Source organism: Aythya marila (genome assembly GCF_965140915.1).
Source record: "Aythya marila genome assembly, chromosome: 10".
In the NCBI taxonomy this organism is placed as follows: Eukaryota; Metazoa; Chordata; class Aves; order Anseriformes; family Anatidae; genus Aythya; species Aythya marila.
Window position 1 is genome coordinate 18,945,457 of NC_139051.1, and position 23,325 is coordinate 18,968,781.

Consider the following 23,325-nt stretch of genomic DNA (forward strand, 5'->3'; position numbering starts at 1 on the left):
TTCTCTTGCCCTACTGGAGTTGCATTTCTATTGCACTGTGCTAAAATCACTCCAACACATCTGCTTAGTTTGGGCTCATGCTTTTTACATTAGATTAAAACTTTATATATGTTATAGACTGATTTTCCTAAAATGTAAGAGCTTGAAGAGCACAAAATGTAAAATCTAGGTCCGCCGTTTCTTACCAAAAGACCGTATCCTGCTCCATTAGCCATGGAGAGTAAATCTATATGCACCATTGAATGCTCTGAACCAGAATAGATGCTAACAAAGAGCTGGAGTTAGTTTAACTTTGTCCACTTTTTCTTTGAGTTCCTATAGTAAACTGTCGGTACTTGTTTCTCTGTGTCTCCTTTGCCATTAGCCTCTGGGAAATAGTTTGTGTGAAGAGAACTTGCTCTGGCTCTCTCTATTGATGTTATCTTCAGATATAGTACCTTTGGGCAGTGCCATAAGGAACATAACATGTTTTTTCTTTGCCTTTAGTTTTGCAGAAAATGTGTAGGGTGCATCACGTGAGGGTGGCAAGCTATAGCCCTGGAGAGCCCTTTGAGCAGCCTGTGAGCTGCACAGGCTCAGGTGCCAAATGCAGAGGTTGTTTGCATGGTCACAAAGTCCTCTGCTATTGGTCAGGGAAAACACAACCATTGGCTAAAAGCTGTGAATTTTTCGTTACAGAGAACAAGGCAGGACTTGGAGAGTGGTCACAACATTTCTGTGGGCTGGAGAGGCCATTGAGGAGAGGCAAGCCTGCACCATTCAACTTGTGGCAGACGAGGATTTATGATTTCTATTACTTTCAAGAAGGCAATTGTAACTATAAGACAAAGCTCCTCAAACTTCAGGAAAAATGTTAGATGGCTGCTTGGTTTTCTTTTGCAAAAGGATTCACTTCGTAAAAGTATTATTTTGAGCTAATGTAATAAAGACTAATTCTTTCTAATTAAAATAAATAGGAAATTACACTGCCACCTGTTTTATTCAAGTGTGACAGTAATCTCAAAATGATACTACCTTTTAAATAACTTGTGGGACTCTCTTACACCAGAACTCTGAAACTAAATAGGAAAATAGCAATAATACCTGGTGCCTTTTGACTTGAAAACAAAAATTAACATGAGAGAGCATAAAAGAGGAAATGATGCCATTTAAAGACAAACCCCATGAAGACTTGTAATGTAAGAAACAGCATACTGAAAAAGTACCTAAATGCAAATCTGAAGTTAGGAAAGACATATCTAAACAGAAAAGGTTATTTCCCATCAGTGGATGTCTGCTAACGATATTAATAGAGCTGTTGTAAAAAGTGTTTTGTAGAAATATAACATATTTTGCATTGATATCCTATGGCAAACTAATTGTGGATGAGTCTGGAACTGCTTGTGTCCCATATTAAGCGTGACTCAGTCCAGCTAATCTTTCATATTTCAGTTGAATGTATTATGAAGCCCTTATTAAGCACAGTTAAATGATGTTCCTTCCTCACATTTTTTCATTAGTAAAACTGTGCAAAAAGCAATATCTGAAGTTGAAGTCAGCATCAAACAAATTTGTTATGCTGAGCAGTGCGAGTCCTGACTATCTCAGAAATTCTACTACCACTGGCAGGTTAAACCATTTTTACCATTACAAAAAAATCTCTGTTTCAAATAAAAAATGGCTGGGAAATCACCATAGCATATGACCTATACCAATCAAATCACAACTGTGTTTTCCTACAAACAGATGTCTAAAGAAGATCATGCAAGATATTGGTCTAAGGACTAATTGCAAAGATAGACAAGAGAATACTGATAAATGACAGAATGCTAGAAACATCCCAGGTTGCACAGAGTACAAACATTTACCTTCAGTAATAGATATCCAAAATTTAACTAATTGGAAATCTGATTCTAAGTCTCTAAAAAAATGTAGAGTTCATGAAATTTGTTCTCTCATTAGTTTAACTTTTGTGCCATATTTCTGACTTTTCTTTATGCTGCCACAAAGCAGGAGGTTCCTTACCGTTCTTTATAAGTTTCATAATTATCATTATTATTTCTACCTTGGAATATTAGTTGTCCTTTATTTCAGCTTTATAAAGAACCTGACCATATGCAGCAACTATTTTCCAAGTGCAGCTTCTATTTTCACAATATACCAAATGAGTAAAGAAAAAATAGTTTTTCAGTATAGTCGCACTGTTCATGTACTATCCTCAGCACATGTAAACTAATTTTCTTCTGTTTCCCTTGGTAAGTCACATTACTCAATTTAAAGGGCAGAAGACCAAATACAGTTTGGGGACCAAAAAACAAGCAGCAGTAGAAGAACAAATCTTACAGGACGTTTTCAGAATTGTTAGTCTGAAGAACATTTGGACATGGGATAGGAAGGGGACCACATTTTTTTAACAAAAAGATTTAATGAGACAGATTCTCATACTAAATAATAATGCTCTTCTCAAGTTAAACCACAAGGCATGGCTCTTGCCTTTTTTCAAACTGTAGGAACTTCTATGTGTAATAAAACAAGGTGTCATACTCCTTCAGCTTTCTGCCACTGAGGGGTTCTAGGAGAAAACCTTATATCCAATTGTAGCTGCTCCCAGGATAAACTTCTGCCAAAACCATCTCAGCTTTGCAAATGTAACTAGGAAAGGGGATTTCATGTATGCAGCTCGGAGTATCTTGCTTGCTCATTCCTCAATATTTTTCTCAGACACTTCTGCAAACCTAATCATGGCCACCTGAAAGTCAAATAAGGTTCTTCAGTTTTTATTTATCTTCATCAATATACTGCTTGCAGAGGTAGCAGGCATGATGTGGCAACACCTGATGTTAATAGCTCAGCAAAATCTGATATGGACTTGAAAGGAATGATACACAAAGAAATCTACACTGCCACGTCAGACAGTCCCTCCTCAAAGCAGATCTCATGCCAGGTATTCTCTTCTCCCTCACCCCCTCCCTTTTGCGTCGTATCTGATAACAGCTACAAGCTCGTAGTCTGTGGGATTCCTTGCCTTTTTACATCTCTCATGAACAGATTCCTGTTTTCCCCAGAGAGAAAGTACCTGCACCCTTGTCTCTCTCTATGGTCATCAAAATGTAAAATGAAACCATTAATTCATGAGCTGGAACCGTGAGCTTCAGGTTGAGTTTCACATGCTCTTAAGGGATATGGTTTGTGACAAAGTTTTCTGTGTATCTGTGTAAGACAAAACTGTCTTCCCCACCTTTCCTTCTGTTAGCAGGAAATACTGTTATAAAAGTTTTTCTCAACTATGAATTACCAAACTAATGCTTAGATAAGATTTTATACCAGGAAATGGACTTAAAATATTATGTTCCTCCTGCACTATTGGAAAATAAGTTGTGAGATTGGGGGTTCATAGTGTGGGATTTTTTGTTTTCTGAGTTGCTAATGACAAACACTCTTTACTTGAAAGCTGGCTTGAGAGTTTACTGGGTGGTTACTGCTCTGGTGCCTTGGTGCGTCTGTCTGCAAGACTGGTCTGACTTGCGTTTTGTTTCTGTAGATTTTTCTATTTAAAAGCAAGGCAAATATTTTAACAGAAAAAAAAATTGAAATAATTTGAAAACATAACTGTCAATGTGTTTGATAAAATACTTGCTTTTTTAAAAAATAACTCTTGGGAGACCCATTATCATGTAGATTAGACTGGATCGATGTAGGGCCAAGTGAGTGTCATCACGTAGGAAGTTTAAAAATCAGTCAAAAAATAGATTGAAAAAAAAATAGTTCTGAAAAAAATATATATTTTTTAATATGCTTTCACCTACAATTATTGGAATATAGTTGAATTGTCTTAGGGTCATTCAACAAGTTAATTTATATTTCCTGTTTGTATAAGTGAAAGTATGACTTCCTAGTTCCAGACTGAAATAGGATTGTGAGATTAAGCAAAAACTTATCTAGGATCAGTATTTGCTGCTGTCCAAGCAAAACTGACACTGTGGATACGATAGATTATAGCTCGTGAAATACTGAATAGTCATGTCTAGTCTATCTGGGTACTTTGTAGAATGAAGCTAAAATAGACTGGAAAAGGGTATGATGGTGTTACAGAATTACAGATAGAGTTGTTGGTTGCGTTATCTAATTCACCTTCTTATCACTACATGAGTTGTCTATAGTACGTATCTTCCTCTCCAAAAAGATATTGGGCAGTATGTTCATGCCAAAAGTGAATAAAAATGATGATCGAGGTGTTTTGGAAATGAAGCAACAACATGATGTTCACTGACACTAAGATGATTTACAAAGAAAATGAGACAGCAATTTTTCTGGATTTGGGCATGTTATCAACATAAAATTTATTCTTATATCATATCTACCTTCCTTACGTTCTGGTCACAAATTAAGAATCACTCCAAAATACTGTTGCTTCTGAAACAAGGCCTCTCTGAAGCAGTATTGTATCACGTATTATAAAGATGATGAATGTCCATTGTTAAAAATGCCATTTTCCCTAATTCTACTTCAGGCTAGGAGCTCAGTGTATGGATCAGAGACTAATGAGGTGAATGAAAGCTTGACAGTGATACCTGCAGGCCTGGACCTCTTCAAAGTCATTATAGTTCTCCTAGTGTCCTATATCCTATGAGTCTGGCTTTAGTTTTGATCTTGGGATGGTGATCTTCATCCATATTCTGTTCTTCAATTAATCAAGCTGTCATTAAAATGCAGGATGAGGTGCTTTAAAAAAAATACATTGTGCACAGAGTTTATATTTTAGCATGCTAGTTCTGAAGTACTTTGGAGGTATTCCCAGGTAATGTGAACTATAACTTATTTGCACTTCACAGTTTGAGAACACAATGGGTTAAAGTCTTGTGGGTTATTCTTCAAGTTCTGTTACAGCCTTGCTCTGCTAGGCAGGGATGTCAATGCTGTCTTTTGCTTTGGGCTGTCTCATGGAGCCTGAGTCATACTTCACCGCTGTGGTAAAAAGGTAGGGAAAACAGGAAATGACACAACTCGAATCCATCCTTGTCATAGTTAATGTACACAGTGAAGGATGGTACAGAGTTGACTCATTCCCACTAAACTTCATCTTCCATGTAATTCTCCAAACTGGTAGTGAAACACTCAAATGAAGTGGTGCTGGCATTGTATAGTAAAGAATTGGGAGCAACCAGGTAGAGCATTTTGACAAATGCTTGAGCTGTCGAGAGAAAAGTTTCCAAAGTGTGATAGAAACCAAAAGAACAGCCTTACTTGTTCCAGACAACTCATCAGAAAACACCTCTTGTCCTAAACTAATAAAGCCAGGTGCTGGCAAGAGCACTAGTTGCAAAATAATATCACTTCATATCGCTTCCAAACATTTTAACCAATAGCCACACACAGTTAATTATAGGTTCATTTAGTTACATACCACACCATGAGAGTTAACCCTTAGGTACTCAGCAAATAATAGTATGCAATATTTCTCGTGCTTCAAAACATAAATTTCAGTTCTCTAAGACAGCATTTTTAGTAAACGGTAGATGTTTTTACTTTCCCTCAAGCTTTTCAGGTGATTTCAAAGTACTTCTACAGTAATGTCTCAGTACCATCTTTATAAAAAAGTATTTCCTAGCTTAACTTCTTCAGGAACTCCTTCAGACTTCCCCAAAAAGAAGCACCAGTTACCTTCATGTTTGGTTCACAGGAAGACATCTCTGTGTCAAAATATTCACATGATAATAAAATATCATGTTTTTGGTTATGACAAGAATTGGGATATTCTTGTGGGAGTCATTTTTCCATAACAATGGCTTTCAAATTAAGTTATATACATAAGAGTTTTCCCCCTCCAGTTGCAGTTGGGACAATAGATCCGCAGTTCCATGTTTTCAAATAGCTTCCACTTATCAGAGATAAGATCCTACCAGCAAAGCCTATCTCTGTAGCCTAGCAGCTGCCAAGATTAGCATGCCCCAAGAACAGGCCAAGAATTTTAACACAGAGCTTCTGGCCTGTTGTCAATGAACATTTCCTCCAATACCGAAGAATGTGAAATTTCCTAATTTTACATATAAAGCCCAGTGTAGTCTAAGCAAACCTCCTTGGCTTTGTGTCTTGCCTACCTGGCATATTAGATTTTCTTCTTTTCATTCTAACAGGTAGTTTAGCAATAGCTGAAGCTTTCATTTTACAAGTGAGCAATCACGTATTAAAAGAAATTCACATTTAGGGTGTGTCATATTGATGGATGTAATTCCCCTCAGCCAGCTCACTCTCCAGGCATAGCTGTTGCTCTTTGTTAAGAAATCTGTCTGTTTACTATTTATAGATGAGTTAAGGAGAAATATCCAATTACATTAATAGTTCCTCTTAATAAGCCACTTATGTTATATTAATTGAGCCTTAATATCAAGACTGATGTTTTTACAAAGGGTTAATCAGTTGTAGGTCTTGTAGGTCTTTAGTTCAGAAGGTCATAGGATGCCTGTAACAACAGCTTGTAAGCACCAGCTTCATTTGTTCATAAACCCATCAATAACAAACCATGCATGTCTGTAGCACATTTAATGTGTTAATCAGATATTAATTTTATTCCTCCCTTTAAGGGAACCTTAATATAAAGTATAACTCCATTAAATAGAATTCAAAAAATCTTAATGCTATGCTATTCTTTAGTAGAGTTATTTGGATCTGTAATGTTGTGGGAAACATTTTAAGATTACACCTTCTAGCCTAAATTTGGTGCAACTACAGCAAGGCAAACTTCTCAGACCAATTTCCAGAAAAAATGAAGCTTAAGTGCTCACTTGGTGTCTGTCTCCCACTTGCTTCTCATGTCCCATTGGTAACAGCTGAACCTTTTTAGTAATTTCAACCAAATATGACAAAGGGTAGAAATTGTGAAGTAACTTCTGTGAAAATAAAAGATCACAGGGAGGAGACAGATCCTATAAATGTGGCAGTGTGAATGCTCATGTTGTTAGACCTCAGGCAATTCACAAAGAGTTTGCCATCAGCAATAACACGTGCTTTTGTAGGAGGGCATCCCCACCGTTGCATTGTTTATGTTTTTGTTTGCTTGTTTAATCTTTTCTTTTTATAACTGAGGTCTTGATCCAAGCCTTTTGGACACATATTTTTGATTCCTTATTGAACTTCTTTATTTATATATTAACTGTTGTACCATCTCAATAGATAATAGTTTCATGGCTGCAGGACTTATATACCCAAAGGTATAACAGAATGTTATGACTCAATTAAAAACTCATGTTTGAGTAGCCTTGTAAGAGCATACGTAGTTGTACTCATAACTGTGTGTGGTCTTATACTTAGTATAAGATCTAGTATGCTTAAGGCAAGGCTAGTTTCCCTAGTAGGCCACCAGCTGACACTACAAGGAGAACCTACAACTGGAGCACTAGCAATAAATTTTGGCTTAGATGTTACTTCAAGTTTGCAAATACTGATGCTTTCCTTCTGTCTGTCCCAGGGGAGCAAATGCAGTCCATTAGGTGCAGCTCACTTTTAAGTACCAGAAGGCTCAGGGTCATTTCGATAACCGGTTCTAATGCAAATGAATACTAGTGCCTTTTGGCACTAATTGACCATGCAGAGCCAAGCATCCTCTGTGCAATTACCTGAAACCCTCATCCTTTAATAGATCCATGCTACACTCTTCCAGTACCAAAACAGGCCTTGTTTGTGTCCTTGGACTAAAAGGTTGTTCTTTATTTAATCGATTATTTAATTGTTTACTTCAAAATACCTGGAAGTTCTTTCCATTAAAGCAAAAGTCTGTTCCATTTGTACAGCAAACGCTAGCAATTATTGCTTTCGGTGATTGTTTCAGGGCTTTGTAACTTCAGAGTTTTCTGTCACCAAGTGTCTAATATAACATTTGGACCAAACCTTGGTTTAACTTCCATCTTTACCAAAACCTGTCCTATGCACTGTTCCAAGTGTCTTTACTTAGCCCAGCTATATGAGTTTATGTTACTGACTCATCACTGCAAGGCTCTTGGAAATGTTCCTGCAGATACTTTCAGCTTGCACTCTAGAGGTATGGGTTGTTAAGTACAGAAGACTCCAGCTTCTGTCCCCATTGACACAGCAGGGTCACAGAAATGCAACCACATAAACCTACAGCTGTGTAGTGTGAATGGGTATGCTTTGTCAGAGATGCAATGAATGAGACTGCATTGTGCAAGTTCTCCAGCATAATTCAGTGTAAACTTTGTGTAGCAGAAACACTGTTTGCTTGTGTATGAAGATTGTTCTTAGTGAATAGCCTTGCTGGGCCTTTAGTGTCTTGCTAACTTGGCCAGTGACTGTTTTCTGTGGTTTTAAATGTCTAAAATATGCAGACAGAAGTGTCCAGCTTTATGCAAGTAAATCAGTCTTAGATTTGGAAAATTAAATTTGAAGTGTGACAGATGTCATCTGGTGAATACAGGAGCAGCAGAACTGTGCTCATCAGCTATTTCTGAAAATTTGTCAACAACTTAATCCTACATCTAGTCATGAATTTTTTTTTTTTAAATGGGTTCTGATTTAATTTCTCAGTAAAACATTGAAAAATACAAGTTAAATAATACAGGGAAAAAAAGCTGTGTTCACGGGTCAGACTTCAGGCCAATAGATGCTGTGTTTTCTCTTTGTCGTGACTTTTATTACATGATCAGCGTAAATTTTACAATACTCAAACACAGCAAGTATTTGCTTTAAAGTTATTACTCTGACAACTGCATTTGTTTCAAATTAGTATTTTTGTTAAGAAATGAGGGCTTTGTTCTGCAACGTGATAGACTGAAGGCTTTACCAAAGGTCTCAACCAAAGGTGCTACAAACAGTGCGAGTCTTTCAGGGAGACCCAAATAACTTATACAGCAACTGTTTTGTCTAGATGATGTTCCTTCCTGAGTTCTGAATGACAGGTGTATGCACAGTAGGAAATGTTGCTAACTGTCCAAAGTGAAAGACTGAATTACCTTAGAAAATGTCCAAAAATGTGGGCCCCGTTCAGTGGCTTTGCTGAGCAAATTAATCATTAGAGCAAACATCTAATTATTTCAGTTCTAAAAGGTGGATGACACTAAATTTGGAATTTGAGATCTTTGTTATTTATTAACAGACCCTGGCCCTCAGTCCCAGCTATCTTTGTCAGCAGCATGAAGGATTGTCAGCTCTGGTAATCATATACATGAAATGAGTGTTTGGCCTATAATGTCAGAATCCTCTAAAATTGCAACTGCAAGTAAGTGATAGCATTTATCATTCCCTAATCTTCAGCATAAATCAGGAATTCAGTTTTCAACCACATAAGATATAAGAGGGAGTTAAAAGCCAAAATACAAGTAGGACCATGTATCACAATTTCTGATTAGCTGAAAGTGGAGGACAAGTGGAATGAAAATTCCTTCTTGCGGATTACAGTTCTTGTGCAGTCCAATTCCCTCTCATAATTTAGACTAACATTAATGTTCCCTTTATCTTTACTCTGGGTTGTTGAGAAGATGCAGAGCTTGTCTCTCAAGTTTGGTCTTGTTTTAAGACTATTATCTAAAAAACACAGGAAAGCCATAAAATAAAACTTTGATCCTTTCAAATACAAACAAAATACTGTAAGAGTGCACAGATGTGTATTTTTTTTTTCACACCCGGCAAAATTGCCCAGCAGCATCTTGTCGCGCCCTGCAAACACCCAGTAGGGATTCAATTTTTGTAATCATTCAACTCTGTCCTGTGCTCCCACCAACCTCAATGGGAGTTTTCCCATTCAGGGAGCTGGACTTCCTCCAAATTCAGTGTTTGGCCTTTCTGGAAATCCCACTCCCCCCAGCAAAGGCATGGTGAAGAAGCTGCCAGGAAAGACTTTGCTGCAGCTAACTTGCCTTTTTGAATTGCACCAAACCCCTGCTGCGGTGCCAGGCCTTGGGGTTGGGGTGCTCACAGAGTAGGAAGGTCCTTTGAGCAAGAGGGCAGTGACACACAGGAGCAGCCATAGGGTGGGACAGGACTGGGCAACCTCAGATAATGTGCTCTGTAAGTGGACGGCACTTCCCTTTGCCTGTACCTTACAACCATGTTAGTTTGCAATGTTTTGCAGGCTTTTTTACTAACTGCTTCCATTCATGGCCACATGTGCAGGCCACTTGTGCAAACCTTCTCCTAAGCCTTCTCCTTCTGGTCTAATCTGGGCAAAATGTTGTATTGCTTAATTAAGCTAGCTACTAGGACCTTCTAAACAGACACGTTTGGAGCACCTAACATCAGATTTTCTAGATGTTGTATGACATTTTAGCAGTGGAGCAGCATTTTGTGGTTGCTGTTGTTAAGACTGCTATTGCTTTGTGAGTAGTAGAGCTGTGTGTTGCATTGGCTGAAGATTATTTTTGCTGGTGATTTTGGCATCATCTCTGTTACTGACTGTTCTCTTTATTTGTGCCATTGCTCTGCCCCATTATCCCCCATCAAGCTCCATGTTAAGGTGTCTAGCAGCCTCATCTATCAGAGGACTAAACACAGCTGTAGCTGAAGTCTGTCAGATGTACCACTGCCAGTAACAACAGTGGGCATCTACCCACTGACAGTCTGAGCTCCTCCTCTGCCTAAGGGAGCCTAATTCTGGACTTTTCTTCAGGCAAGAAACCTTGAAAAGTGCTCAAGCAGTTGTATGTTGCAGGTGCAGCACCGTGCTAAGTGTTGTGTATGTTGTTGTTATGTACTCAACACACCTGTTGATGCTGGAGATCCACTGAGAGAGCAGTAAGAGGAGCTGGATGTAAATGAACAAGCTCTTACATGGGCATCACAACCAGCCCTGGGTGTCTTTCATTCTCCAGGATCCAAACTTGTGACTAGACAAGGAAAGTTATTCCTGAAAAACACTTTCCAACTTCTAGCCACTCTAAATCAGGAATGTACGACAGCTGCAATCATTTCAGTAGAGGCTAGTATCCAAATATAAAGAGGAAAATCATTCATCAGTTTTGCATTTAAAGAACATCTCTCGCATTAAAAAGTAGAAGCTTCTGAATACAAAAATCAGTAACATTTCTATGGCTGTGCCAAAACAAAAAGCGAAAAAGAGTTGGAAAATAATAAGCATGATTGCAAGGGCACTGTTAGGTTCTGGGCGTCAAGAAACGTGGCTGTGCTGCTGATGCTATAATATCACTTGATTGCTGGTGCCAGGAGTATCAGGGCAGCCTCACCCAGTTCTGTTCTGCTCAAAGCTGGTCTCCTAGACTCTCTGGAGTCTATGGTAATTTTCAGCAGCTCCAGACACGGGCGAGCTTTATTCTGGTGTGTATGTGCCATTAGAGACAATCTTTCTGATGGAGTTGTGAGGCAGCTGAATACAGAAGTGCATGGTTTTGGTTACTATCAGCCTGTTGTTCTGCATGCAGAAATCGCTTGGGGCCAAATTCAGCTGGTGTATGGATGTGAGTAGGAATCATTTGGCTCTACTGCGGGACTGTGTCCTCCTGGCATACTGACCGTGCCCTGCTAGCACTGCACTAGCCAGGCATTAAGCATCCCTAGTTGTCTTCTGGGAACAGAGTTCCCACCTGGAGCCACCGGGCTGCCAAGGTGCCCCCAGGAGGCTGGAACCAGCCCTGGACACAGCCCAGAGCCCCAGGCTGCCCTCCCTCACTGCTGGACCCAGTCCTGGGCACCAGCAGGAGCACGGCCATGTTTTCATGCACATCGAGGCTTAACTCAGGCAGAACTAATAAACCCCCAGAATTTCACTCCTATACTCAGGAAAATGATAAAATGCTTGGTAGCCTCTTTTATCAGCCTGTTTTCTAGTGTGCCAGCGCTTACAGCCTTTCAAATGTTTCATCTGCAAGAGCTTGTGTTCTGCTCTGCTTCTTGTCGTCAGGCTAATAGGTTAGTTAAAGGAAAACGTATCCTGAAGCAGAAATAGCTGTCTCCTCTAGAGGACAGTTAAATTCTTGCAGTGGCGTGGTGATCTCACACTATGCAAGCAGGGAAGTTCTGTGGCAGCAATCTACTTCTGAGGTCAGGGATGCTAGCAAGAAAAAGGCTGAGCATCAGAAAAGTAGGCTTTACAGAATGGCTTGGTAAAACTCCTGAACTCCATGTTTTCCAAGTGCCCGTGTTTCACCTCAACATTATTGTAGCCTTCCCTAAAGGATAAAATACTAAACACTTCAGATTGTTATGACCATTGCTTGCTCCACTTTAGAAACACCTTCTGGTTTCTGGTAGTTTTGCTTGGTATTTGCAGCAACCCTGTTAGGCATGTTTGGCACTCCTACAAGCCATCGAGCTGAACAGGAAAGCTGAAATGCTGCAGATTCAGAGGGTGAAGATGCATTGCAAAGTTAGTGCACCTATGTATGCCTCCAAAGAGAGATGCTGAATAAAAATCCACCTTGATGTGCTCTTGAATTGCAAAAGCCTTCTAATGCAGCCTGTGCCCATGATTTATAACAATGACTCATAATATTGCATTATACTTAATATGATGTAACGCTGATGCAAGATGCCATTCGTGGAATTTCAATGTCACAGAGGAAAAGAGAGGAGAGAGCAATCTGGTCATGTACCTTGCCGTGCTGTCAAAATGAAAAGTATCCAGCCAAAATAGGTAGAGCCTTTCAGTACCTGCTTTGCTATTTTAACAGAATAACTGGAAGAATAACATTTTTATTTCCTGGAGCATAAATATCTCTCAGGCATACGTTATTGTGTTACTTACAGTAATTTAATTAACTTTGTACTTGAGAAGACAAATTTGCTAACAGACAACTCAGTCTTGCAATTATAGCCCCTCACATGGAAGTTTGCAGGGCAAATCAGGATTATGCCTTTAAATTAATTCAAGCTTTATCTCTCTTTTCTGACCCAGCTATTATGAATTCTCCTCCTGTTCTCCCTGTACTGCTTGCTTCTTCCTGCAGTGAATCAGCATTTCAGGAAATACTAATTCAAAGAGGAAAGACACCATAGACTCCATTTCTGGAGGTCAGAAATAGCAGCTCTCCAGTAGGTTTGACAAATGATGTGAGGCTTCTTGGGCTGCTTGCGGCCAGTTCTGTAGGGTGTATGCAACCCCTGCTTTGAACTCTGCCCCTTCCCGTCCCAGTGGCTGGGGAAGTCTGAAGTCATGCGTATGTGCTACAAAACAGAGCCCAGGTGGCTTGGGGAGAGCAGCTGGCCCTAGACGGGGAGAAATGGAGAGCTAGAGCCCCGTCTGGTTTATAACAGTAAGGAAAACTGTTACCTGCCTCACCCCAGCAGTGGAGGCACCAAGGGTGCTCATTCTGCAGGAGCCTTTGGCACCTCTGGCCCTAGTCTGGCTGTGAGAGCTGCTGGGGGTGCTGACACTGCTCACTTTGAGCCAGGTGGGAGCCCAGCTCGCTGCCTCCTGAGCGTGTGCACCAGCACATTTTCAGCATTACTCTAGAAGGCTTTCAGGAAAGGGAAAAGCCACATGTTTGTTTTTTTGTTTGTTTGGTTTGGTTTGGTTTTTGTTGTTTGTTTGTTTGTTTTTTTCCACCAATGGCCACTAAAATCCTCCACGCTTGACATGGCTAATTTTCATTTAACTTCTCGGAGCTGGCAGATGCTCATGTTGTTGCTCTGCCAGGGTCAGGTATTCAGTAGGTTCAGAGAGACAGTTGTTGACACTATGGACAGCAGAGGTAAAATAAGACTATTAAAGTGGAAAGTCTTGAATTGAGACCTCCAAAAAGTCTGGATTGCTTTTCCTGGTGTCTCTTTGCTGGTTTACACTATGAAGTCCTTCCCATGCCCAGTTTCCCTGGCAAGACCATCTCCTACTGCAGAGTAAAGTCTGTCATCTCTTGCTCACCAAGATGGGACAGATGAATTGACTGGTGTTTACTAGATACCAATATGTGTTTGATTCACCAGGGTGCATCCTGAATTACCTGCATCTAGAGTCATTCTAAAAAGTACCTTTTCACAGGTCAGCTGTGAGCACCTGGGGGACTGGGGCACAGCACAGGGTGTTGTTTCACATTTCAAGACCAAAGAAGCAGAAGGGGCAGACTTTTGAACAAAGTAGCGGTGCCTACAGGTGAAGATAACAAATCAATGAGAACTGAACATCCAGTTTATTTTTAGAAGCCCGATAGGTGCCAGTCTGTCTCCTAGGTGCATAAATATCATCAAAAACCTAGCCATGGGCAAGTAAAACTAGACAAGAATTTATAGCCCAGAGGAAAGCCACCAAGAATAGATTGTGCAGAGGCTGATAAGATCCATATTGCTCCAAAAGGGAGAGTACCACCTCAAAACAAGACAGTCTTTGTTGTGAAAGGGTTAGGTTGTGAGACCCAGCTTGCCAAATATCTGTAATGGCCTCCCTCTGCCAATTGTCTGTAAATAGTATGATCTTTCACATGAGAGCGAAGCCTGAAAGGAATGTCTCTAGCAAAAACATCATTTATTCATTCTCTGCAGGTTGGTGGAGTAACATGCCTCTTCTCAGTCATGTTACTCTTTCTTTTCCCTGAAGATTTCCAACAGAGATTTGTTCGAACAAAGATCAGTAATTTTGTTCTGTAAGGGATGCAGGAAGAAGCGTAGAAATATCTCTAGATCAGAACAGTTCCTGAGCCTGCTGGAGAAATGGCAGATCGCCAGAGATAGCACAGCCACTGTTCTCCCAGATAACAATGCGCAGAGCTGAATCTTCCAGGCATATTCTTTTAGGACAGCAAATTGTGCACATCTAGGTGAGAAACACAAGGAGCTCACGTCCTCCAGGGAGGCTGCTGAATACTCTGCCTTCCCACCAGCCACCTCCAGGGCCTCCTCCACCCTACTCCATACATGGGAGATAATGGAGCCAAAGACACAATGAAATACTAAAATAAACTTTTTTTTTTTTTGTCTATATCTTTGAGCATCACATTTGAAATAATTTTCCAAGACAGAAGCTACTTCCATCTGTATTTGCAGTCCTCATAGGCTGGTGTGTCATTTCTTGGGAATGTTTTACTGATGTCACCTACCAAATAAAACCAGACCTTTCAGGAAAGTAGCTCTCCCACAAAGGTGAAACTCCTATGCTGTTATTCATTCCTGTGGATTTGTACTTGTCTAGCAGAGCAGACTGTGGGCCTTGATGTCCTACCAGGCTCTTCAGTATGCGCCTTTGTGCTACCAGAAGCCAAGTAATAAAGTCAGTGAGTCTGAGATAATTTGATTCACAAATATTAAAGGTCAGTCCCTGAGTTATGCTCAGAGTTCAGTGCTAATTCTGCTACAGTTTTGAAGTACCATGTTTGCACCAGAGAGCAAGACCTGGGCAGTTGGGATATTGGGCAGTATAAAATCCATAATCTGACCTATAAAACTCCTACCGTGGCATGAAACAAAAAAAGAAAAGGTTAGTCTTTTTTTGGGTTGGAAATGGCTTTTCTCCAATACCATCTGCTTGGCTGCAGCACATGAACCTAAGTGGAGATGTCTCAGAGCCTACAGGTAATTACCACAACAAAAATAGTATCCACAAATTAATGGCTCTTCCTAACTTCCTTCTCCCATTTGCTTCTAAGTCACACTAACATAATGCTGCAATGAGGATTAATGCACAGGACTGCGAACAGTGGCGAAGGCAGAATGGAGAGCTAGGAGAGCAGGAGGAAGCGCGCTCACTGGGGAGATGCCATCAGCAAAGGGTGACTCCCATGCTCGCTGCTCAAGGCCGTGCTGGACAGGGATGCAGCCATTGCCTGGCTGCTCTGGGTGGGGCAAGGCAGAGCCGCCGGCCCTGGCGCTGCCACGAGGTGTGCAGCACAGCCCAACCTGCATGCCTCAGAGCAGCACCCCGACCATCAGCAAGCCTCTGACCAGAAAGCCGGTGCAGCTGGTTCCCAGAGCCACCAGGAAATGTGTGTACTGGAGGCTGCTGAACCCGTCTTCCCCAGCAGTAGCTGCTCGCAGCTACCTGCTTCCAGGCATGGGGAAGGGGCGGGAATGCTTCCGTGCGAAGCGATCAGCCCCGTGCCTAACACTGAGTCAGTCTGCAGTCAGCTTGCTAAAGTATTTTTCTCCTTGTAGAGGTAGTCCTCACACAAAGAACGAGGTTTAAACAGTTGGGTTGAAAATGATCCCTTTTCAAATGAGTGAGAAGTTCATGTCTGAACCTGACGGGAATCCCACTCACCCACACGGTAGCAGGCGAGTGTTTTGTCATCAGAACCATTTCGCTTTCCAGATAAAATGTTTGTTTGCTTTTTCTTTTTACAATCGCAAAGAGTAACATTTAGACAAATATTTGACGGATAGATGGCCCAACAAGCGTGTATAACTTCCAAAGGTGCCTACTGCCTACGGTACCGTGCGGACATCGGCACTGGCTCAGGGCATGGGGTCCGGCCCGGTGCCAGGCCACAGGTGGCCACGGCAGGGAGCGGGGCACTTACCTTCCGCCCGGCCTCATTATTGTGCAGGTTCATGAGCGTCCGCGCATTCTGCTTAATCTCCCGGGCATCCACAAAGACTTTGGCGAACCCTATCCCATATCTGATGTCAGCAGAGCAGCCTCCCCATTTCCATCCTTCCTCCTTGTGGTACTGTCCTTGTTTTTCTTTGTCACAACCGCAGTCGCTCAGGTTTCCCTGCGTGCAGGCAGCCGTGATCGCATGGGCTACTCCAGCAGCAATGATAGCATACGTGAACGCCGCTTCTCTGCTACCTGAAATTAAAACAGTGCTGTAAATGCATGGTGCAGCATGGTGACATGAGTCAGAAAAAGACAGGCAAGTTCCTGCAGCGCAAACATCAGAAGGCTATTATTAGAAGTGCTGTAAATCTGCAAGCATAAGCAGGTCTCTACTCTTCTAAGTATTGATTTTTGTGGATGTTCACTGTCTGGAATGATAGCTCTCCATGAGGCAGTAGGAGATAAAATATTATTTAGACAACTTCATGTATATATTTCCAAATGGTATTAGAAGTAGTCAAACTAAACTATCCATAACAAAGGAGAGGTGGCAAATGCTTTAGGTCAAGGAGAACGAACGAATGAACAAACAAATGAACGAACGAAAGAGAGAGAGAAAGAGAGAGAGAGAGAGGAAGAGAGAAAGAAAGAGAGGAAGAAAGAGAGGAAGAGAGGAAGAGAGAGAGAGAGAGAGAGAGAGAGAAAGAAAGAAAGAACGAAAGAACGAAAGAACGAAAGAACGAAAGAACGAAAGAAAGAAAGAAAGAAAGAAAGAAAGAAAGAAGGAAAGAAGGAAAGAAGGAAAGAGAAGAAAATAGGTGGAGCTGGGGGGTGAAATTGCTAAAACAACCAGTTTCCAAAAATCAGTTCAAAATCAGCTCAGAAATATGACTTTGTTTAGAAATTTAATTTTACACTAAAATTGTTTTTACAGGAAAATATTTTTCAAAATATTTTTCTGAAAATACTTTAGCTCAACTGAAGCATGTTTTTCAAGTCATATATGACACTGTTTTCAACACTGACATTTGCACAGACTCAAGGAAATAGCTTTTTTTTTTTATCTCAGAATTTTTCCAAGTATGGGAAAATAATAGACCTGACCTTTTGTAAGTATCATGCCAAAATCCAGGTGAAGTAACAGCCTCACCAGAGGGCCATGAGGAAGTGGTTAAGCCAGTATTATTCTGTGCAATATGGCTATAAAGGCAGGTGTGCATTTGTTTGGGGGAGGAGGGATTCTCACTTTAAGTCTATGATTTAATTGATTTTCTTGAAGCTTTCATGCATTCTGGTGTGTGGACTTCCCATGTGTGGAGCCTATGGGATCTGTGAGGCCTTTGGAAGCTGTTCTGCTCAGAGAGGGTCCATTCAAAACACACCAAGGTTTGCAAAGGTTGCTAATGGATATCTCACAGCCCATTGAAAATTGCCAGATGTCACAGGCTAAGAATCTACCCCTACTCTTATTTCTCCAATGGCTATCAATACAGTCAGGATCAGCCTCTTATTAGGACAGGGCAAAGGGAAGATCAGCTTCCCTTCTCCAAACACCTGCCAGTTGAGTTCTGGCAGACTTCAACTGCTGGCAGTAGTGTGCTATCTGTGCACAAGCACATTTCTGCTGTTTATTGGAATTCACCAAAAATAATCACTCAGAAAAGAAATCTTACAACCACTTCATTATCGGCCACATACCTTTCATATATATGAAATTCTGAATTTCTGTACTTGTCATTAAGGTTCTTTTAATGAAAAATATTCACTTTCTTATGGCAAGGAAGTAAAATGGAAAAGAAATGACACTCAAAATCTGTTAAGAGGCAACTTCGTGCCCTTTTATTGGCAGAGGTAATATTCCCATTTACACCGCCATGCACTGTGCTTATAATGGAACTTGTAGTCAAGAACTAGATGCTCTCAAAGGATTTCTTGATTTCCCTTGTTAAAAATCAGTCATAAAATGTTGAATTGTTGTGACTGTGGACTTTGTATATGAGGCTTTATAGAACTAGGGGGTTATATGAAAATCTGCATGTGGGATAGAAATCACTGGCTTTAAGTGTATTCGAGTAGTACTCTGTGTGCCCGTGCCCCTGTGCCAGCTGCATGGGGAGACCAGAGGCAGCCCAGAGTGAATCCACAGGGACCAGCTAGGGCATTTTAGTCGTCCTTCTCCAACTTATCCTCAACTACATCCTCACTATTTTAAGTACAGCACTATGAAAAATGCCCTAATAAACAGGGGAGGGTGCAATAAGTAGTCCCAATTTCTCCACTCAGAGGGTTCCTCCCTGAAGAGTCAATGCTTTATGCCAGGTTTCTGTCTCATGGAGTAGCAAGAGTGGGACAGCACCAAAAAAAAAAATATATATATATATATATATATATATATATATATAAGTAGAAATTTGCATTTCGTTCTGTTTTTCCTTCAGATAGATGATTTCTAATCTAGCACAAGTTGTTTTCAAGATAGAGAGTAAAAAAACATCGGGAGACTATTTTAAGTCTCTACATTGTAAATACGAAGCTGCTGTTTTTTTCTTAGAGGGAAGCAAAATGTAATATAGAGGATATAAAAACAGCACAGACAGGAACAGAATTCATTATCAAGCTTGATCTTAAAATATTTTCACAATTTACTTTATAAATTGGTCTTGCTTGAGGAAAAAGTGTGGCAGCTTTTCCAAACTAGAAGTTAGTAGATTGCAAGGTAAACAAAGCAAGAGTCTGGAGGAGTCGAGCCAGGTGGGAAGCACCTTGGCACTTGTGCAGTATTGATAAAGTGGCACAGGCTTGTCACGTCTGCATTAAGCTATCTGCTTTCCATAAATGATTCACCTTTTTAAGCTTCTGTAGCTCACACAAGTGTCAGCACGTAGGGTAGGGGTAGGCATAGTTCATTATGAACATCTTTTTTGGCGCCGTTTTAGATACCAAAACAGTATAAGATTTTTTAACAAAATGGGGAAAACATGAAAACGTGTGTTTTCCTGCCACTTTTAGATTACAAATATAACTGCTGTTCTTCTGATTTCAGCAGGCAGCTGAAGTGCCTGAAGGATTAAAAATTATTTAAAAAAATAATTTAGAAAGTAAATAATAATTTCAAAATGCATATAACAACAGATCTGTTTATCTTTGTGGAGGATCGGTACACACCATGATCCTAGATGCTGATTCAATGTAAGTGCTTTGTGAAGGCTTTTCCAGCCAGTGCCATACAAGGGTGCACCTAAAACCACTTGTGATGGGTAAAACTGTCAGAAAGAAGCAGGATGGCTGCCTGGGATGTAAAGGAGATGTGGAGGAAGGTGAGAGGTGGCTACACCTGTGTGAGAACTGTGATGTGTACTTCCCCTGGTATTTGATGGAGGTGCAACTCATTTACAGGTGCCCCTTCTATTGCACTGCTGTCTGCAGGGTGAACCCTGCTGATACTCCACAAGAGCTGGGCAGTATCACACCTCTAGTGTCAGCCTTGCAGCAGCTGATGAAAAGACAGAGAAAGCAAATAGGAACAAGGGGATCCCCAAACCCATCTGTGAGAGCTGTGCCTTCAGCTCCTAAACAACATGGCCTTTCCATAGTCTGGACTGAGCAGAGGCTGAGCACAGCCCTGAGCTGAACTCCAAGCATTAGGGACATCGGAATGGGAGCTGGCAGGCTCTCAAAGCCTGCTCCCATTATTTACAAGGCTGGGGATCCAACAGGACTTTCCAACCACGGCAGCGTGCCCAGGTATAAGCACTGGGCTAGCAGAAGTGATGTTCAAGCTCGGTGCACTGGGGCTGGCAGGGCAGTGGCACCCCTGCTCCCAAGCCACCAGTGCCACCTTCAGCACTTGGCTGGGCCGTAGGGTGTGGGCACTGACAACTGCCTGGCTCTGCTCCTCCATCCAGAGCAGTCCAAACAAGTGCTTCAGTGCTGGACGAACACAAAGGCTTTTCTTGGCGGGTCAGACACAAATATCTCCCTGCTCTTTCTATTTTTTTCTGGACTTACATAATGTATGCATTGTGCCCATGGCAAAAAAATAAATAAATAAATAAATAAAATAAAATAAATAAAAAAAAATGCCCACTCCCCCATGGAGCAGTGCATTGCAGCTCTATTTGCTTTGATGGTGGGTAGCTTGGCATCCCTGACTTCCTGCAGCTCTGCAACTCCATTCTTCCCATGCAAATTGTCCTTCACAGCACTGAGTCCTGTCTTTAGCCCCTGCACTGGGTAGCACAAGACAATCCCAAGTGCTCTCACTGAGATCTGCTCTATCAGCCACCACCATGGGGTGTCAGAGGGCAAGGGTGAAGATTATCACAAGTGAAAACATAAATATTACCAGCACAGGTGGCTCCCCTGTCACTGAACATAACAATATGGAACTCATACATAGCTTGGAGCATTAATCCTGCAAGCAATCACGTGAACATCTTTGCTCTTGTGTTTAAGTGTTGGCAGGATTGGGCTTTGGCTGGTCAGCAAGTACCTGTGTACTGGCTGCAAGGAGGGCTCTGCATCCTGGTATTAATTCAGCCACCTTAATTTTTTTAAGTTTAATCTGAAAATGTCAACAATTTATTAAAAACTTTGTTCGTGTTGATTACAAATGAGAACTTGGATTTAAGAAGAAGCAAAATAACTTGGTGGAGCATTAGAAACAGGGTGTAAGCCTGCAAGATACAGAGCAGATTTGATTTCAGGAAGGCAACAAGTGCTCAGCCATTTGGTACCTCTCAGGATCTAAGCATGTTGCTAAACAGCTTGGCCCCTCTCATAAATTGACTGAGCTGTGAAATGAAAAAGACAAATTTCTATTTATCTCACCTGAAAACCTGGGTTATATTTTCTGCTATTTGAAGCCAAAGGGTCAAAGAGGGAGTTATCTGCAGTGACATGAGCTGAAATATGATTGTGAAAATATAAAGATGGAAAATACAACGTACCTTGCCAATTATGTGCCACAGCTAGCATTACTTCACATCCCTCTGTAGAGGTCATAACTCATACCTAGTTAGAACGAAGAACAGAACTCTTCCTCTGCCTACTTTGGGGTGTGCCGTCTCCTTTCTTGGTAGACTATGTATGGTCTTGGAGTTGTTTTTAATTTGGAGACTGTTTTTTTTGTTTGTTTGGTTGGTTGGTTTTTGTTTTGTTTTGTTTTGTTTTGTAATTTTTCTTTAACCTAGCATGTGTGATTAATAAAAATGGTTGCTTAAAAAATCATTGAAATATCCCCCTTCCATTTTTCTCCCCCCCCCCCGTAGTGGCTCAGAGCTTTGAGGGGTTCGTACTGTCTTGAAACAAAAACGACTGTTCCCTATAAAACATGGAAGTACCTTCTCTGAAAAGATTAGCACCCATACATTAAATTAGTAGAGTTGCTCTAAAAACATTTGAGACTTTGAGGGGTTAGTCACTGTTTCATCACCACAGGACATTCTTAAACAGAAAGCAGCCCAGATATAGTGACTTTTTTTTTTTTTTTAAAAAATACCCTCTTTAAGCTTGTAAAGTTACTACTCAATGTATATACACTGCAAAAAAAATCAGAGTAAGTATTCTGGAGCTCAAACGATGGTTTCCCCTTTTCAGATGGCTTTGATCCCTCCATGCCAGTACGTTTCTTTGGAAAAGCCCACGTACTGACCCTGCAGTAGGAGAGAGCTCTTCTATCTCTCTAGTGAAATGTAATCTTTTTGTTTCTCTGAAACATGTACTCACAAGACACATCTGAAGGCAGGTATGAAAACCTTCTGATGGGAATTCCAACTACAGTGACCTTGGGGCAATGTTTTATCTTACTGTGACAGTCCCTGCTTAGAAAGATTGACTTTTTGGCATAGAGCAGCATGCTGGGTTTTGGATGTTCAGGCCATATTTCAGCCTAGCCTCTCTTTTGCCTGCAAATAACTGTTCTTGTGCAAGATATTTACATTGAAAAGTGGTTGTAAGAGTTGGAAACTTAGCACAGAAATGCAAATGCTTGCCCTATTTGAGTAGATAACAAGACTCCTGTTAATTACAGCAGTATTTCTTTTCTGTATATCTCAGGGTTTTCTTAATGCTGATCAGAATTTATCGCTCTCTCTTTTAGATATTGGCCACGCTGCATAGTGCAGCACCACTTAGAGCATGTGCAATATGAAAACGACAAGCATATTCATGTTGGTTTGCCTGTGGTTATTTCCCTGGTCTGCTATTTTGTAATTCAGAGAGAATCAGACTGTTTAAAACCTGACAAAAGAGACTACACCAGTACTTAAAATCAAAAAGCTCTAGACAGTGATTGAACATGGAAACCCCTTTTTGAACACACCTGTACTGGGATCTTTTCAAAAGTTTTTTGTCTTTATAACAATAACAAAAATAGATTTTACAGTGTTATGTATCTGTTAGCTAGGCCAGACCAGGCTACACAGGAGAACGAGCTAGAACTCGTTCTCTATGCACATGAACAAAGGAGATGCTTCCCAGCTGGTAGCTACTGAGCAAGCCTGTTAGAGGCTGGCTTGTGGGATGGTTGTCATTTGTTTCAATAAGTGAGAGTGGAAATGTCCCCTCTTCCTTCACGCTTATTTTAATATAGGGAAAGTAAGTCACTGTTGAATTTGGACCAGTGAGCAGTGCAGAGCTAAATTTGGAGCATATAAGAGAAAGTTAACAAGCTCTTCAGTTCTAAGGTGTCCATCTGGATACATCTGCAGTGATCCCTGAGTCCAGGCAAGTGCACAGCGCTGGGCTGCCTGCTGCACTCAGAATTTTTAAGGGCAGTTTGTTCACATGGATTTTTCTTTTGCTTTCAGCTTTACTGGCATGAGTAATGTCAGATGGGTGGAGGTATTAAGGGGGTTATACTGAAAAGCTGTTGATGTAAAAGAAACCAAGAAGTGATGGATTTTAGAAAGACCTGGATG

At 40.9% G+C, this 23,325-nt stretch overlaps 1 protein-coding gene across 1 annotated transcript in view; it reads right to left on the reverse strand.

Moving 5' to 3' along the window:
- Positions 1-23,325, reverse strand: part of WNT7A (Wnt family member 7A) — a 36,945-nt gene that overhangs the window by 7,454 nt on the left and 6,166 nt on the right. The window contains exon 3 of the mRNA XM_082768336.1: positions 16,386-16,657. Coding sequence (XP_082624462.1) covers positions 16,386-16,657 — 272 coding nt within the window. The remainder of the gene's footprint in view (positions 1-16,385; positions 16,658-23,325) is intronic.